Raw genomic sequence first — 15,618 nt, forward strand, 5'->3', positions numbered from 1 at the left:
TTGTTTCTGTGATGTAGTGAAATATAATTACACGCTGTCACGAGGGTGTCAAGAGCCACGCCTGACTCCGTTATACCCGGGGTCAGGAAGTCGCAGTGTGTGGCTGCGCGCTCTATGTAGAAAGATAGTGCTGTTTCTTTATGGTAGCTTTCTGGGTTTGCCTTGCAACCCTTTTTGGCTCACTCAGGGATCCGTAGCTCCTTCTTCTCAGCTGTTTCTTGTCCAGCAATCCCAACCTCCTTATATTCCCATCTCTCACTTCTCTGGTTGCCAGATATAGAGCTTCCTGCCTGGACTTCTATACTGACCCACTGGAGCTGTGTAGCTGTGTTCCCTGGTTGTTGTTCCAGAACGTTACCCTCCGGATCCCTGTTGGGCCTTTGTGGTCTGCTGTTGTCGCCCACCTGGGATTATATGTTTGTCTGTATTGTCTGTCCTCTCCTTGGTGTTTTCCTCTTAGTGTCAGTGGTGCGGACTAGTGATCCCACCGCCCCGTTCACTACATAGGGCTCATCTTAGGGAAAGCCAGGGTTTAGGCACGTGATCGGCGTACGGGTGAGGAACCCATCTAGGGACGTCAGGGCAGTCAGGTGCCAGCCGCAAGGTGAGTCAGGGGTCACCACCTTTCCCTCTCCCTTGGACAGGGCCTTCCCATTTTCCTCCCTCTGCGTGACGCCGGTCATTACACACGCACTTCATACGTTTCAAAGGCTTTTATCGACAATTACATGACATTTATGCAAAGAGTCAGTATTTGCAGTGTTGGCCCTTCTTTTTCAGGACCTCTGCAATTCGACTGGGCATGCTCTCAATCAACTTCTGGGCCAATTCCTGACTGATAGCAACCCATCCTTTCATAATCACTTCTTGGAGTTTGTCAGAATTAGTGGGTTTTTGTTTGTCCACCCGCCTCTTGAGGATTGACCACAAGTTCTCAATGGGATTAAGATCTGGGGAGTTTCCAGGCCATGGACCCAAAATTTCAACGTTTTGGTCCCCGAGCCACTTAGTTATCACTTTTGCCTTATGGCACGGTGCTCCATCGTGCTGGAAAATGCCTTGTTCTTCACCAAACTGTTGTTGGATTGTTGGAAGTAGTTGCTGTTGAAGGGTGTTTTGGTACCATTCTTTATTCATGGCTGTGTTTTTGGGCAAAATTGTTAGTGAGCCCACTCCCTTGGATGAGAAGCAACCCCACACATGAATGGTCTCAGGATGCTTTACTGTTGGCATGACACAGGACTGATGGTAGCGCTCACCTTTTCTTCTCCGGACAAGCCTTTTTCCAGATGCCCCAAAAAATCGGAAAGAGGCTTCATCGGAGAATATGACTTAGCCCCAGTCCTCAACAATCCATTGACCATAATTTCTGCAGAAGATCAATCTGTCCCTGATGGGGTTTTTTATGGAGAGAAGTGGCTTCTTTGCTGGCCTTCTTGACACCAGGCCATCTTCCAAAAGTCTTCGCCTCACTGTGCGTGCAGATGCGCTCACACCTGCCTGCTGCCATTCCTGAGCAAGCTCTGCACTGGTGGCACTCCGATCCCGCAGCTGAATCCTCTTTAGGAGACGATCCTGGCGCTTGCTGGACTTTCTTGGACACCCTGAAGCCTTCTTAACAAGAATTGAACCTCTTTCCTTGAAGTTCTTGATGATCCTATAAATTGTTGATTGAGGTGCAATCTTAGTAGCCACAATATCCTTGCCTATGAAGCCATTTTTCTGCAACGCAATGATGGCTGCACGCGTTTCTTTGCAGGTCACCATGGTTAACAATGGAAGAACAATGATTTCAAGCATCACCCTCCTTTTAACATGTCAAGTCTGCCATTTTAACCCAATCAGCCTGACATAATGATCTCCAGCCTTGTGCTCGTCAACATTCTCACCTGAGTTTACAAGACGATTACTAAAATGATCTCAGCAGGTCCTTTAACCACCTCAGCCCCCCTAGCTTAAACACCCTTAATGACCAGGCCACTTTTTACACTTCTGACCTACACTACTTTAACCGTTTATTGCTCGGTCATGCAACTTACCACCCAAATGAATTTTACCTCCTTTTCTTCTCACTAATAGAGCTTTCATTTGGTGGTATTTCATTGCTGCTGAAATTTTAACTTTTTTGTTATTAATCGAAATTTAACGTTTTTTTTTCCAAAAAATTACATTTTTCACTTTCAGTTGTAAAATTTTGCAAAAAAAAACGACATCCATATATAAATTTTTCTCTAAATTTATTGTTCTACATGTCTTTGATAAAAAAAAATGTTTGGGTAAAAAAATATGGTTTGGGTAAAAGTTATAGCGTTTACAAACTATGGTACAAAAATGTGAATTTCCGCTTTTTGAAGCAGCTCTGACTTTCTGAGCACCTGTCATGTTTCCTGAGGTTCTACAATGGCCAGACAGTACAAACACCCCACAAATGACCCCATTTCGGAAAGTAGACACCCTAAGGTATTCGCTGATGGGCATAGTGAGTTCATAGAACTTTTTATTTTTTGTCACAAATTAGTGGAAAATGATTTTATTTTTTTTCTTACAAAGTCTCATATTCCACTAACTTGTGACAAAAAATAAAAACTTCTATGAACTCACTATGCCCATCAGCGAATACCTTGGGGTGTCTTCTTTCCAAAATGGGGTCACTTGTGGGGTAGTTATACTGCCCTGGCATTCTAGGGACCCTAATGTGTGGGAAGTAGTTTGAAATCAAAATGTGTAAAAAATGGCCGGTGAAATCCGAAAGGTGCTCTTTGGAATGTGGGCCCCTTTGCCCACCTAGGCTGCAAAAAAGTGTCACACATCTGGTATCCCCGTACTCAGGAGAAGTTGGGCAATGTGTTTTGGGGTGTCATTTTACATATACCCATGCTGGGTGAGATAAATATCTCGGTCAAATGCCAACTTTGTATAAAAAAAATTGGAAAAGTTGTCTTTTAGAGAGATATTTCTCTCACCCAGCATGGGTATATGTAAAAAGACACCCCAAAACACATTGCCCAACTTCTCCTGAGTACGGGGATACCAGATGTGTGACACTTTTTTGCAGCCTAGGTGGGCAAAGGGGCCAACATTCCAAAGAGCACCTTTCAGATTTCACCGGGCATTTTTTATAGATTTTGATTTCAAACCACTTCTCACGCATTCGGCCCCTAAAATGCCAGGGGAGTATAAATACCCCACAAGTGACCCCATTTTGAAAAGAAGACACCCCAAGGTATTTCATGATGGGCATACTGAGTTCATGGAAGTTTTTATTTTTTGTCACAAGTTAGTGGAATATGAGACTTTGTAAGAAAAAAAAATAAAAAATAATCATTTTCCGCTAACTTGTGACAAAAAATAAAAAATTCTAGGAACTCGCCATGCCCCTCACGGAATACCTTGGGGTGTCTTCTTTCCAAAATGGGGTCACTTGTGGGGTAGTTATACTGCCCTGGCATTCTAGGGGCCCTAATATGTGGTAAGTAGGTAAATGACCTGTGAAATCCGAAAGGTGCTCTTTGGAATGTGGGCCCCTTTGCCCACCTAGGCTGCAAAAAAGTGTCACACATGTGGTATCGCCGTATTCGAGAGAAGTTGGGCAATGTGTTTTGGGGTGTCTTTTTACATATACTCATGCTGGGTGAGAGAAATATCTCGGCAAAAGACAACTTTTCCCATTTTTTATACAAAGTTGGCATTTGACCAACATATTTATCTCACCCAGTATGGGTATATGTAAAATGACACCCCAAAACACATTGCCCAACTTCTCCTGAGTACGGCAATACCAGATGTGTGACACTTTTTTGCAGCCTAGATGCGCAAAGGGGCCCACATTCCTTTTATGAGGGCATTTTTAGACATTTTAATCCCAGACTTCTTCTTACGCTTTAGGGCCCCTAGAATGCCAGGGCAGTATAAATACCCCACATGTGACCCCATTTTGGAAAGAAGACACCCCAAGGTATTCAATGAGGGGCATGGCGAGTTCATTGAATTTTTTTTTTTTGGCACAAGTTAGCGGAAATTGATATATTTTATTTTTTCTCACAAAGTCTCCCTTTCCGCTAACTTGGGACAAAAATTTCAATCTTTTATGGACTCAATATGCCCCTCACAGAATACCTTGGGGTGTCTTCTTTCCGAAATGGGGTCACATGTGGGGTATTTATACTGCCCTGGCATTCTAGGGGCCCTAAAGCGTGAGAAGAAGTCTGGAATATAAATGTCTAAAAATTTTTACGCATTTGGATTCCGTGAGGGGTATGGTGAGTTCATGTGAGATTTTATTTTTTGACACAAGTTAGTGGAATATGAGACTTTGTAAGAAAAAAAATAATAATTTCCGCTAACTTGGGACAAAAAAAATGTCTGAATGGAGCCTTACAGGGGGGTGATCAATGACAGGGGGGTGATCAATGACAGGGGGGGTGATCAATGACAGGGGGGTGATCAGGGAGTCTATATGGGGTGATCACCCCCCTGTCATTGATCACCCCCCTATAAGGCTCCATTCAGATGTCCGTATGTGTTTTGCGGATCCGATCCATGTATCAGTGGATCAGTAAAAATCATACGGACATCTGAATGCAGCCTTACAGGGGGGTGATCAATGACAGGGGGGTGATCAATGACAGGGGGGTGATCAGGGAGTCTATATGGGGTGATCACCCCCCTGTAAGGCTCCATTCAGAAGCCTGTATGTGTTTTGCGGATCCGATCTATGTATCCGTGGATCCGTAAAAAACATACGGACATCTGAATGCAGCCTTACAGGGGGGTGATCAATGACAGGGGGGTGATCAATGACAGGGGGGTGATCAGGGAGTCTATATGGGGTGATCACCCCCCTGTAAGGCTCCATTCAGACGCCTGTATGTGTTTTGCGGATCCGATCCATGTATCCGTGGATCCGTAAAAAACATACGGACATCTGAATGCAGCCTTAGAGGGGGGTGATCAATGACAGGGGGTGATCAATGACAGGGGGGTGATCAGGGAGTCTATATGGGGTGATCACACCCGTCATTGATCACCCCCCTGTAAGGCTCCATTCAGACGTCCGTATGTGTTTTGCGGATCCGATCCATTTATCAGTGGATCCGTAAAAATCATACGGACGTCTGAATGGAGCCTTACAAGGGGGTGATCAATGACAAGGGGGTGATCAGGGAGTCTATATGGGGTGATCACCCCCCTGTAGGCTCCATTCAGACGCCTGTATGTGTTTTGCGGATCCGATCCATGTATCCGTGGATCCGTAAAAAACATACGGACATCTGAATGCAGCCTTACAGGGGGGTGATCAATGACAGGGGGGTGATCAATGACAGGGGGGTGATCAATGACAGGGGGGTGATCAGGAAGTCTATATGGGGTGATCACCCCCCTGTCATTGATCACCCCCCTATAAGGCTCCATTCAGATGTCCGTATGTGTTTTGCGGATCCGATCCATGTATTAGTGGATCAGTAAAAATCATACGGACATCTGAATGCAGCCTTACAGGGGGGTGATCAATGACAGGGGGGTGATCAATGACAGGGGGGTGATCAGGGAGTCTATATGGGGTGATCACCCCCCTGTAAGGCTCCATTCAGACGCCTGTATGTGTTTTGCGGATCCGATCCATGTATCCGTGGATCCGTAAAAATCATACGGACATCTGAATGCAGCCTTACAGGGGGGTGATCAATGACAGGGGGGTGATCAATGACAGGGGGGTGATCAGGGAGTCTATATGGGGTGTTCACCCCCCTGTAAGGCTCCATTCAGACGCCTGTATGTGTTTTGCGGATCCGATCCATGTATCCGTGGATCCATAAAAAACATACGGACATCTGAATGCAGCCTTAGAGGGGGGTGATCAATGACAGGGGGTGATCAATGACAGGGGGGTGATCAGGGAGTCTATATGGGGTGATCACACCCGTCATTGATCACCCCCCTGTAAGGCTCCATTCAGACATCCGTATGTGTTTTACGGATCCGATCCATGTATCAGTGGATCCGTAAAAATCATACGGACGTCTGAATGGAGCCTTACAAGGGGGTGATCAATGACAGGGGGGTGATCAGGGAGTCTATATGGGGTGATCACCCCCCTGTAAGGCTCCATTCAGACGCCTGTATGTGTTTTGCGGATCCGATCCATGTATCCGTGGATCCGTAAAAAACATACGGACATCTGAATGCAGCCTTACAGGGGGGTGATCAATGACAGGGGGGTGATCAATGACAGGGGGGTGATCAGGGAGTCTATATGGGGTGATCAGGGGAGATCAGGGGTTAATAAGGGGTTAATAAGTGACAGGGGGGGTGTAGTGTAGTGTGGTGTTTGGTGCTACATATTACTGAGCTACCTGTGTCCTCTGGTGGTCGATCCAAGCAAATGGGACCACCAGAGGACCAGGTAGCAGGTATATTAGACGCTGTTATCAAAACAGCGTCTAATATACCTGTTAGGGGTTAAAAAAATCGCATCTCCAGCCTGCCAGCGAACGATCGCCGCTGGCAGGCTGGAGATCCACTCGCTTACCTTCCGATCCTGTGAACGCGCGCGTTCACAGGAAATCTCGGCTATCGCGAGAGGACGCGTATATGCGTCCAGGAGGAATCAATCAACCACCTCCAGGACGCGTCGCTGCGTTCGGCGGTCCGGAGGTGGTTAATGACAGCAATGAAATGCAGTGGAAAGGTTTTTTGGGGATTAAGTTAATTTTCATGGCAAAGAAGGACTATGCAATTCATCTGATCACTCTTCATAACATTCTGGAGTATATGCAAATTGCTATTATAAAAACTTAAGCAGCAACCTTTCCAACTTCCAATATTTATCTAATTCTCAAAACTTTTGGCCACAACTGTATATATAGTAGAGGAATAAGGCGTCCTCTGTGGAACTTAGCACTCCCCACCCACCCCCTGGTGCTTTTAGTTAGAGTAAGGCCTCTTTCACACTAGCATGTGCGGCCTGTTGCCGTATTGCGGCCCGCAAAATGCGGGCCGAAATACACAAGCACATTCCTTAGGGCAGCCGCAGCGGATCGCGGACCCATTCACTTGAATGAGTCTGCGATCCGGCCATTTCGCAAAAAGATAGGACATGTTCTATCTTTTTGCGGAATGGAAGTACGGGACGAAACCCCACAGAAGCACTCCGTAGTGCCTCGTAGGGTTCCGTTCCGCACCATTCCGCATTTCCGGATTTGCGGACCCATTCAAGTGAATGGGTCCGCATCCGTGATGCGGAATGCCCACAGAATGGCACCCGTGTATTGCGGATCCGCAAATGCGGTCCGCAATACGGCAACGGTCCGTACACACGCCAGTGTGAAAGAGGCCTTACAATGGAACTGGACACTCCGTGTTTGAGTAGGTCCCAACTGATTAGAAGCCACCTTGACGTCTGGTAGATGGGCCCGATATATTTTTGATCAATTATATGCGCTAAGAGCTTCTACCCCGCTTAATAGTAAGTATGGGCGTCATGTATTTGACCCTGTTCACACATTCACCTGTTCACCCAGTCTTAGTGCATTTAGAAGTGTGCTGCTACTTTTTTTGTGTTTTTATATATATATATATATATATATATATAGGTCCAGAAAAAAGAGCGGCACTATAATGGATAAAAGCAAGTGAACCCTTTATTCACCCAAGTGGTGCAACGTTTCGGCTCTGGTCACGAGCCTTCCTCAAGCAAAGACACAACTCAAATGGCAGTGATTATATAAGAAAATACAAATCATGTGATCACAACCCAGTGGGTGTGTTTAACAAATCATAACAATGGTATACAGTGAATACACATGGTATCATGTAGTGCGGAAAATATACTGATCATCATTAAAGAAAGACATGATCTTACGTGCTAAATATATTAAATATATATGGATCAAGTGCATAAAGCTTAATCAGACAATGTATCCACATTTATTGTACATGAGTGTAAGAAATAAAGAGGGGGGGGAGCAAGGAAGTGGTATCGCAAACATACCCATCCAGCAAGGAGGCTCATTCAGCGCCGTAGAGTCGGCGTTGTGGATGTCATTCTGCGCAGGCGTGGCACAGCACCAATAGCAAATATTCAGCAAGCGGGAAGCGCTATGCGTCATCAGAGTTGGCCGACACACCTACGTCACTTCAGGCGTCATTCCAATAAGACACGATGTATTGTCCCATGCGCATGCTCAGTAAAGAGTTAGGCTAAAGGCGCCATCTTTGTGACTGGAAACCTGCCCATAAACAATCACTCTGCATAACGCATCCAACCAAGAACAGAAAACAAGCATAGGGGGCTTGAAGAGGGCACAAGGCACCCCAATATTAAGGGTGCCTACATGTCCCACCCAGGCAGAAAATCCACCGCAGCCACGGGAACCGCAGTACCTGCAGGGGTATCGCCGGGGATTCCAAGCTCCCATCCAGCCCGAGAGGGATCTCCTCAAATTGGTACACAGATGCTGCAAAGTGTATATGGTTCAACTCCCAATCTCAAAGAAATTAAAAATATATGAAAAAAAAGGGTTTTATAAAATGTCAGCAAAACTATAATGCCATCACGCGATGCCTGCCATGCCTGGCAACAACAGAACTGAACAAAACATGAAATGCATGATATAATTGAATGAACCCCTTCCGTGGTATGTTGCGTACACTCCGACCATATGTTCCATACCCCAAAGTGCTGGCTGTAAGTGATCTAAAAAAAGAAATAGAAAAAAATTAGAGTAGGAATATGATGAGTTGTATAACTCTCTGAGTATGTACACAATTTAGCGAAACGACATCCAGCAAGACATAGGGGGCAAACCAACCCTCATACAGTATCCCCAAAAATGTAATCAACGTTTAGACCCTTGGGTTTCAAGCTGTCCAACTTGTGGATCCAGCTGAGTTCTCTGCGCTTGAGTATCCTGGATCTATCTCCACCTCGCCAAGGCTGGGGTATGTGATCCAGGATCCAGCACCTCAAATCACCTTCTTTGTGTGTGGCCTCAGTGAAATGTTTCAACACTGGCAAATCCAGCCGTTTTTTACGTATACTAAGGCGGTGATTATTGAGGCGAGTCTTCAATTCAGTTGTTGTCTCGCCCACATAAAGCAAATTACATGGGCAAAACAATACATAGATGACATGGTTAGAGTCACAGGTTAAATGAAATGAAATACTGTAAGACACGCCAGTATTGGGATGTGTAAAATACCTTCCCTTGCGGATGTATCTGCAATTAACGCAGTTCAGGCAGGGAAAACAACCTAAGCCAGACTGAGTCAATTTGGTTTGTTTCAAAGATCCCTTGGGACCAATGTCGGGCTTGACCAACTGGTCACGCAGGTTCCGGGATCGACGATACGATGACAATGGTGGACATGAGAATTCAGGGATGTCTTTGAAGCATGTACCCAATAGACCCCAGTGCTTATTGAGTATCTTATTTATTGAGGGGCTGAGTTCAGTGTATACTGAAACGAACGGAATCCTGGCCTTGTTCTGGACAGTTCCCCGTTTCGTCAGTAACTCAGTCCTATCAAACGTGCGCACCCTGTCCATGTGTTCTTTCAATAATCGTTTGGGATAACCCCTATCCTGAAACTTAGTAGCCATGGAATTCAGGGTCGCATCAAGTTTGCTCTCGTCTGACACAACACGTTTAACGCGGAGAAATTGGGAGAAGGGCAGCGACCGGATCATTCTCCGAGGGTGCGAGCTGTTGTAGCACAAAAACGTGTTGGTATCAGTAGGTTTTGTGTACAGCTCGGTATGCAACACACCCTCATTGAACATCACTCGTGTGTCCAAAAACTGGATCTCAGTTCGAGAATAAATGAGGGTGAACTGTAGGTCAGAATCATGGCTATTTGGTGTCCTCAGTGTTACTTGCATCATTTGATGTGACTTCATTATACACATCAATTGTACATGAAAGGGGCCTCAAGGCTGTGGAGAAAATGCTGAGGACATCAGCTTATACTCCTCATGCCTCTGATTTCATTATTGATCTGCTTAGGATTGTGTTACAGTACAATTATTTTCTCTTCAGGGACGTATTTTATTTGCAAGAACGTGGTGTGGCCATGGGGTCTCACGTGGCCCCCACGTATGCAAATATTTTTATGCGGTGCTATGAGGAAGATGTCGTCTATCTATCCCACCACTTCAGCCATGTGCTGAGGTGGTGGAGATACATCGACGACATCTTCCTCATATGGACAGGTTCTGAGACTGACTTGGCCAACTTTCATGGCTTTTTAAATAGCCATGATTCTGACCTACAGTTCACCCTCATTTATTCTCGAACTGAGATCCAGTTTTTGGACACACGAGTGATGTTCAATGAGGGTGTGTTGCATACCGAGCTGTACACAAAACCTACTGATACCAACACGTTTTTGTGCTACAACAGCTCGCACCCTCTGAGAATGATCCGGTCGCTGCCCTTCTCCCAATTTCTCCGCGTTAAACGTGTTGTGTCAGACGAGAGCAAACTTGATGCGACCCTGAATTCCATGGCTACTAAGTTTCAGGATAGGGGTTATCCCAAACGATTATTGAAAGAACACATGGACAGGGTGCGCACGTTTGATAGGACTGAGTTACTGACGAAACGGGGAACTGTCCAGAACAAGGCCAGGATTCCGTTTGTTTCAGTATACACTGAACTCAGGCCCTCAATAAATAAGATACTCAATAAGCACTGGGGTCTATTGGGTACATGCTTCAAAGACATCCCTGAATTCTCATGTCCACCATTGTCATTGTATCGTCGATCCCGGAACCTGCGTGACCAGTTGGTCAAGGCCGACATTGGTCCCAAGGGATCTTTGAAACAAACCAAATTGACTCAGTCTGGCTTAGGTTGTTTTCCCTGCCTGAACTGCGTTAATTGCAGATACATCCGCAAGGGAAGGTATTTTACACATCCCAATACTGGCGTGTCTTACATTATTTCATTTCATTTAACCTGTGACTCTAACCATGTCATCTATGTATTGTCTTGCCCATGTAATTTGCTTTATGTGGGCGAGACAACAACTGAATTGAAGACTCGCCTCAATAATCACCGCCTTAGTATACGTAAAAAACGGCTGGATTTGCCAGTGTTGAAACATTTCACTGAGGCCACACACAAAGAAGGTGATTTGAGGTGCTGGATCCTGGATCACATACCCCAGCCTCGGCGAGGTGGTGATAGATCTAGGATACTCAAGCGCAGAGAACTCAGCTGGATCCACAAGTTGGACAGCTTGAAACCCAAGGGTCTAAACGTTGATTACAATTTTGGGGATACTCTATGAGGGTTGGTTTGCCCCCTATGTCTTGCTGGATGTCGTTTCGCTAAATTGTGTACATACTCAGAGAGTTATACAACTCATCATATTCCTACTCAAATTTTTTTTCTCTTTCTTTTTTTAGATCACTTACAGCCAGCACTTTGGGGTATGGAACATATGGTCGGAGTGTACGCAACATACCACGGAAGGGGTTCATTCAATTATATCATGCATTTCATGTTTTGTTCAGTTCTGTTGTTGCCAGGCATGGCAGGCACCGCGTGATGGCATTATAGTTTTGCTGACATTTTATAAAACCCTTTTTCTTCATATATTTTTAATTTCTTTGAGATTGGGAGTTGAACCATATACACTTTGCAGCATCTGTGTACCAATTTTTTAGGAGATCCCTCTCGGGCTGGATGGGAGCTTGGAATCCCCGACGATACCCCTGCAGGTACTGCGGTTCCCGTGGCTGCGGTGGATTGTCTGCCTGGGTGGGACATGTAGGCACCCTTAATATTGGGGTTCCTTGTGCCCTCTTCAAGCCCCCTATGCCTGTTTTCTGTTCTTGGTTGGATGCGTTATGCAGAGTGATTGTTTATGGGCAGGTTTCCACTCACAAAGATGGCGCCTTTAGCCTAACTCTTTACTGAGTATGCGCATGGGACAATACATCGTGTCTTATTGGAATGACGCCTGAAGTGACGTAGGTGTGTTGGCCAACTCTGATGATGCATAGCGCTTCCCGCTTGCTGAATATTTGCTATTGGTGCTGTGCCACGCTTGCGCAGAATGACATCCACAACGCCGACTCTACGGCGCTGAATGAGCCTCCTTGCTGGATGGGTATGTTTGCGATACCACTTCCTTGCTCCTCCCCCTCTTTATTTCTTACACTCATGTACAATAAATGTGGATACATTGTCTGATTAAGCTTTATGCACTTGATCCATATATATTTCATATATTTAGCACGTAAGATCATGTCTTTCTTTAATGATGATCAGTATATTTTCCGCACTACATGATACCATGTGTATTCACTGTATACCATTGTTATAATTTGTTAAACACACCCACTGGGTTGTGATCACATGATTTGTATTTTCTTATATAATCACTGCCATTTGAGTTGTGTCTTTGCTTGAGGAAGGCTCGTGACCAGAGCCGAAACGTTGCACCACTTGGGTGAATAAAGGGTTCACTTGCTTTTATCCATTGGAGTGCCGCTCTTTTTTCTGGACCTATTCATTGGGGTCATCAGTCTATTCCCCTTGGAACGTGCACCCGCATCTCTTTCCTGCAGCCAGTGCCGCCATTTTTCTTTGTATATATATATATATATATATATATATATACATACACAGGTGAAACTCGGAAAATTAGAATACTGCGCAAAGTTCATTTATTTCAATAATGCAACTTAAAAGGTGAAACTAATATAGAAGATAGACTCATTACATGCAAAGCGAGATATTTCAAGCCTTTATTTGTTAAAATTTGGATGATTATGGCTTACAGCTTATGTATGCTTAAGTCCCAATCCTAGGTACCCTTTTGCTCAGGGGGTATGGATTAATTAGCTGACTAGAGTGTGACACTTTGAGCCTAGAATATGGAACCTTTTCACAATATTAAAATTTTAAGTTGCAATAATGCAACTCCTTTTAATTTGCATTACTGAAATAAATGAACTTTTGCACGACATTCAAATTTTTCGAGTTTCACCTGTGTGTGTGTGTATATATATATATATATATATATATATATATATATATATATACGTAGGAAAAAGGCAGCACTCCAAAAAAAGAAAATTAAAAAAACACTTTATTCACCTCAGTGGCAATGGCGATGTTTCGGCTCTATATCAGAGCCTTTCTTAGCTGGCCGTGCACCCATTAACATTTTGAGGCTGCGCTGCCCCCTTTTTTTTAATTATATATATATAGTCAACAAGCGGTCAGCAAGTGGTTAAACGAGCATTAATTAACTTGTATATCCTTGATAGGCGCTTGATATGGCCTATTTAAGAGAACCCTAAACACATGTAAATCTTTTATAAAATCACAGACCAAAGGGCAGAAAAAAAAAAGAATTCAATGACAGAACCCCCAACTGTAGTTTTACCAAATGGGGATTTCCAGAGCATAATAGTTATTTGTGCTTTGCACAAGAGTAAGTTTGTATGCAAGGCATTCAGAGAGAATTTCACATTGAACTGTCTTGCCCAAACAAAAGCCTCTGGGTATGAATGACTGTCATTGACGTTCACAATTTTCAGCTATCCAGCCTGGAGCTACAGTTCTTAGTCGATTGACATTCCAGTGTTAAATCTGTATTAAAGAAAACGACTATATATTTGAGGTTTAACTGAGAGATTTCCATTATGTCATTTATAGCACATGTGTTTTGGTTGCAGAAATATATATGCACTAACATCATGATAGAGAATAAAAACTCTTGTGCTATGATGCTGCTTCTGTATTGCTTATAACATACCTGGTCAGGGTTATGCATCAGAGGACAGTTATCACATTGGTCACCCACTCCATCTTTATCTGTATCTATTTGGTCAGTATTGTATACATATGGGCAGTTATCCAGCTCATTTAAGATGTCTGAAAAGATACAAACGAGGTTACTAATTAGTCATTATATTTAAAAATAGAAATATCTATGGATTGCGCCTACTGTTATGGCATGCAAAATTTGCTTTTAATAGTAATTTTAGTTACTGTTCCTGTAGAATAAAATTGCCATACATGCAGTCCCTCTACAGTGGTACATATTATGGACTAGAAGACAATTTGTGTGCTACCATATGGTGTCTTCTAGAGAAAAATAGCTCTAAACTAGAGATGAGCGATTTGATTCTAACTAATCGATTTGTCTTATAAGCAGGCTTTCCTCACTTGTGAGGGCCTGTCTCTGCAGATGAATTGCCCACCTGCCGCAAGTTGACAGGGCTGGACATTTAGGTTGGACCTGACAATTTCCTGCCTGTCCCGCTGCTCCGATTAGCCGATGCAGAAATGCAGTAGCGGCACAGGCAGAAAATTGTCAGGGCTGGCCCTGTCAATCTTGCAGAAGGTGGTGATTCTTCCCCTATGGGAGCAGGCCCTCACAGGTGAAGAAGTCCTGCTGACGAGACAAATTTATTTACTCATCTCTAGTCTATGGCTATGGCATGCTTTGAAGAATGTGTCAATTTTTATTTAAACTAATTTACATGGATTTCATAGCACAGTAAGGTACAGTATGGCACAACAGTAGTCCATGGGCACTGTATTTGGCACTGAATGTGGTATTACAAATTTTAAAAACAGCTTTGTGCATAGGCATTTAGGGTCCTACACATTAGACAGAAGTAAGTTGAAGGTTGAACAATTGTTGAATGAAAAATCATCTGGTGCATAATCGTTTAGCATAAAAATTGACTGTTACACTCATTTACAATGGCAGTACATGTTCAATGGTGCCAGGTGAATGAACAATCTTTCTGGGAATGTTCCTTCAAAGAAAGATCTTTCGTTCATGAACAGTCTTTTTTGCCTAACTGAAGAAAATTTCAAACATGGCTAACTTCTTTCCAGGCAATGACTTTTATCACCTGGCTAAAAAAAATCATTGGTTGTTAAAGAGGTTATCCAAGACTATAAAATGCTTCCCCATATGCTGGTCCCCTCACAATGATTATACTTTCCTCGCTCCCTGCCGTGAGGGGCACGGCCTATGGGGTCAATTGTTTTAGTTTAAATGGTCTATTTTGATCAGCTTTATACCAAGTATGAGTACTTTAAGGTCAATTTAACATGGAAGGGAAAGTGAGAAGTCGGGAGCCATCCTGCATGCCTTGCTCTTCTAGCTATTACTATGCAGCAACTCAGGGCTCAGATTACGTGGCAGCAGCGTACACACTGGAATCAATCCATGCTTACAAATGTACAGCTAGCAGACCGAACTTAAAATAGCCAATTTATAGCTTGCCACTTATACATTCTTTTTAAATAAATGCATTTTTGAATAATTATTATTTTAAGTATAAAAACTAATTGCAGGGTGTGTCTGACTCTGCTGACATTAACATAATAATATATCTATAGTTTTATAATAGGTTTATCCAATTTCAAGCAGGCTTTCTTTGTTTGCAGGATAAGATATTGCATATTATATTTTTAGAGCTTTCACACAGCAATGGAAACCTAATGAAAGATAGCTAATGGAGATGTGAACTAGATGTATAGAAAAAACATATTGAAATACATAAGGGGTATTTATGATCAGATTTGTTGCAGAAATTTCTGCAACCGAAAATCAGTTCATTTGGATGGGTGTTTTTAGTCA

At 43.6% G+C, this 15,618-nt stretch overlaps 1 protein-coding gene across 1 annotated transcript in view; it reads right to left on the reverse strand.

The window, feature by feature from the left end:
* The window catches only part of THBS2 (thrombospondin 2), a 305,556-nt gene that overhangs the window by 130,616 nt on the left and 159,322 nt on the right, over positions 1-15,618 (reverse strand). Inside the window, exon 16 of the mRNA XM_040429332.1 lies at positions 13,774-13,892. Coding sequence (XP_040285266.1) covers positions 13,774-13,892 — 119 coding nt within the window. The remainder of the gene's footprint in view (positions 1-13,773; positions 13,893-15,618) is intronic.

The sequence above is a fragment of the Bufo bufo genome, chromosome 4 (genome assembly GCF_905171765.1).
Source record: "Bufo bufo chromosome 4, aBufBuf1.1, whole genome shotgun sequence".
NCBI classification, from domain to species: domain Eukaryota; kingdom Metazoa; phylum Chordata; class Amphibia; order Anura; family Bufonidae; genus Bufo; species Bufo bufo.